At 48.0% G+C, this 2,727-nt stretch overlaps 1 protein-coding gene across 1 annotated transcript; it reads right to left on the bottom strand.

The window, feature by feature from the left end:
* Positions 1-741: 741 nt before the first annotated feature.
* Positions 742-2,391, bottom strand: CYP8B1 (cytochrome P450 family 8 subfamily B member 1). Its single transcript, XM_010175377.1, has one exon. It carries the CDS (start codon positions 2,272-2,274, stop codon positions 742-744), a length of 1,533 nt encoding a protein of 510 aa, XP_010173679.1. The 5' UTR covers positions 2,275-2,391.
* Between the last annotated feature and the right edge of the window lie 336 nt (positions 2,392-2,727).

Below are 2,727 nucleotides of genomic sequence, written 5' to 3'. Positions count from 1 at the left end.
GGCACAGAGTGTGACCAGACAGGGGTATGGACCAGCCACCTATTTATACACAACCAGCACTTTTTATCCTCTTACCCCACTATTTTCCTCCCCAAATCTCTTAAATCTCTCCTTTTCACCACTTTTTGTTCCTCCCCTAAACATCCCACTGTAAGTCCTCTGCAACCCCAAAATGCTCTTCCCCTACACACCATAAAATATCCCCCCCCTCCCTTGACAGCAATCCCTCTTAGTCCAGATGGTGACCCAGAGGGCTTCTCCCAATTACACATCTTGATGAGTCTCATGCCAGGACCATGGGGCTAATGGGAGAACCCTGGAAGGGATCTGGACAAAACACTTGTCCCTTGAAAGTCCTTAATTTGGGTTCCCACCTACCAACATGCTCCTGTGTTCCTCTGGGCTTGTGCAGGTGGGCTTTTGATGCACTGATGGCCCCTGACATGGGGCTGGGAGTAGCCTCACAGGGCTCTCTACTCTCTTCTCTGTCTCTCTCTCTCTATTTGTCTCTCTGTTCTCCTTTGTGGGTGTGCAGCTGAGTTTTTATCACATAACCCAACACCACAATAACCGGAGACACAGGTCAGTGATACATGTGAAGGTCAAAAGAAAAGCCACAGTAACCATTAAGCAAACAAGATCATATCGATGTTGGCACTGGATGGATTTGATAACCACAGGATCATGCAATTTATTTCACAGACAACACCAGAACAAACAATACCCCAAGGACTTCCCAAATTAAAAGCGGAGCCGGTATCTGAACCGAACATCATGAACAGGCTGCATTGTCCCAAATCCCCAGCGGCTGACGTCTATGGCTGGGATCTCCTCTTCTCCATTGACCAGCTCCAGGTCATAGTGACTCAGCATCAAGAACACAAACAGTTTAATTTCAGCAGTAGCAAAGAACCGCCCAGGACAGATGGATACTCCTGCCCCCCAAGGCATGTTGAAATATTTCAGCCTTTTCCCATTTTTGTAGAAATCTTTCTTGGTGCCATCTGGGTTTACGAAGCGGTCGTACTTAAATTCGTGAGGCTCAGGGTGAATTTCTGGGTTCATCTGCACAGAGATGTGTGGGAACAGAGCCAACCTGTCTCCTTTGCGGAGAGTGTACTCTGTCCCACTGCTCATCTTCAGGCTGGTGTCCTGGAGGACAGCTCTTACCAGTATTGGAGCTGCAACCAGCCTCAGGGTCTCCTCCAGAGCACTGTCCAGTAGAGGAGTCTGGTTTAACATGTCTCTAGTGATGTTAATTGGTGGGCTTCCTGGCTTCACTTCCTGGCCGTTCTCCTTTAAGACTTTATCTACCTCATCCTTCAGAGCTTTCATAGCTTCTGGATGTTTCATTAGATAGAAGAGGAGCCAGAAGGCAGTTGGGCCAGTATTGCCTTGGGATGCCCAGAGTAGCATAAACATGAAACGATCCCTCATGTACTCGGGGACACCATTTTCTGCCAGAAGCTGGTTTTGATCACTTATCCACCCACTGATATTGTCCTTCTGCCAGCTCTTCTTCACAGACAGCATGCTCCAGAAGAGCCTCTTCAGCCGTTCAGCTTCTATTTTGTCCTTGGGAGGTAACACAGCATAGGCCAGGCGAGGGAAGAGGCGGTCGTACTTCCGAAACTCATGGAATACCTCGTTGGAGTGGATGCGATCTTGCTCATTAGCTTTCTCCTTGTTATCTGCCCCTTGGTGTGGCTCAGAGCCATACAGAGCCAGGTACCCAGCTCTGAAGACGATGTTGTAGCAGTAGTAGAAGAGGCTGTCCTCTTGCCACATTCGCTTCTCCTCTCCCGAGTTCAAATTAAAAAGCATCAGCTTCTGAAAGTTCTCCATGGTGGCCTGTGTCATGACAGTGAGTCCATCTCCCATCAGGTGCTTCGTGCTCGACGCATGAATTATGTGATGGTTGGCTTCGATGGGCTTGTAGCCAAAAACCTGTAGGACCAGTTTAGATGCAAAACTCCTAAAGTCTAGTTTAGATCGTGATTCCTTCACGATGGCTCCAAAGCAGAAGGGATCCATCACAAAGGTGAAGTAATAGCCTCCAATCAACACTGTGAAAATATCCCCGTGTTTTCTCTGCATCCTTTTTAGAAACTCTGAACTGTCCTTTCTGAAATCCAGCGTGTAACCCAACCAAGGAATAGTACCTTTGTCCAGAGGTGGTTCATCTGGTCTCCGTCTCCGAAACGCACCCAGGAGGTAGAGTCCACCAAGCAGTGATGCTATCAAAGTATAGAGGAAAATCACCCAGAGTGCCATGAGAGCTCTGCACCCGTCCGGGAGCTTGGACCAGAACTAGATTGGAGCAGGAACATGCTTTTTATTCCCATCCAGTGGCTGATATGCAGACACACAGGTGACAACCTCTGTCCCCATTGGCAGCCAGTGTTTGCCTTTCTCCTGTGGAGCACTCCAGTGTGTGCTTCTCCCTTGATGAACAGACAAGAGATTTTTAAGGTGGAAAGTACATCATAACCAAGTTGGAGTTACTGGGCTGCTGTGAAAGGGTGATGGGTTTTGGCACATGCTCTGCAGCAGCTGAAGCAAATTCTCTTTTCTAGGCTGCACAGAGCCTGGGTTTTGAAAAAGAAGGTTCAGAGAATTTCACTCAGTGATCTCTGCCTTTAAGATCAGGCTGTGGACATGTGCTGCAGGCTGAAAAAATGAGAAGAAGAGTGGAACAACATGGAAATGAGACTGGAAATTAGCTCA

The sequence above is a fragment of the Antrostomus carolinensis genome, unplaced genomic scaffold, assembly GCF_000700745.2.
Source record: "Antrostomus carolinensis isolate BGI_N321 unplaced genomic scaffold, ASM70074v2 scaffold12570, whole genome shotgun sequence".
NCBI lineage: Eukaryota > Metazoa > Chordata > Aves > Caprimulgiformes > Caprimulgidae > Antrostomus > Antrostomus carolinensis.
This window is presented reverse-complemented; position numbering and strand designations above follow the sequence as displayed.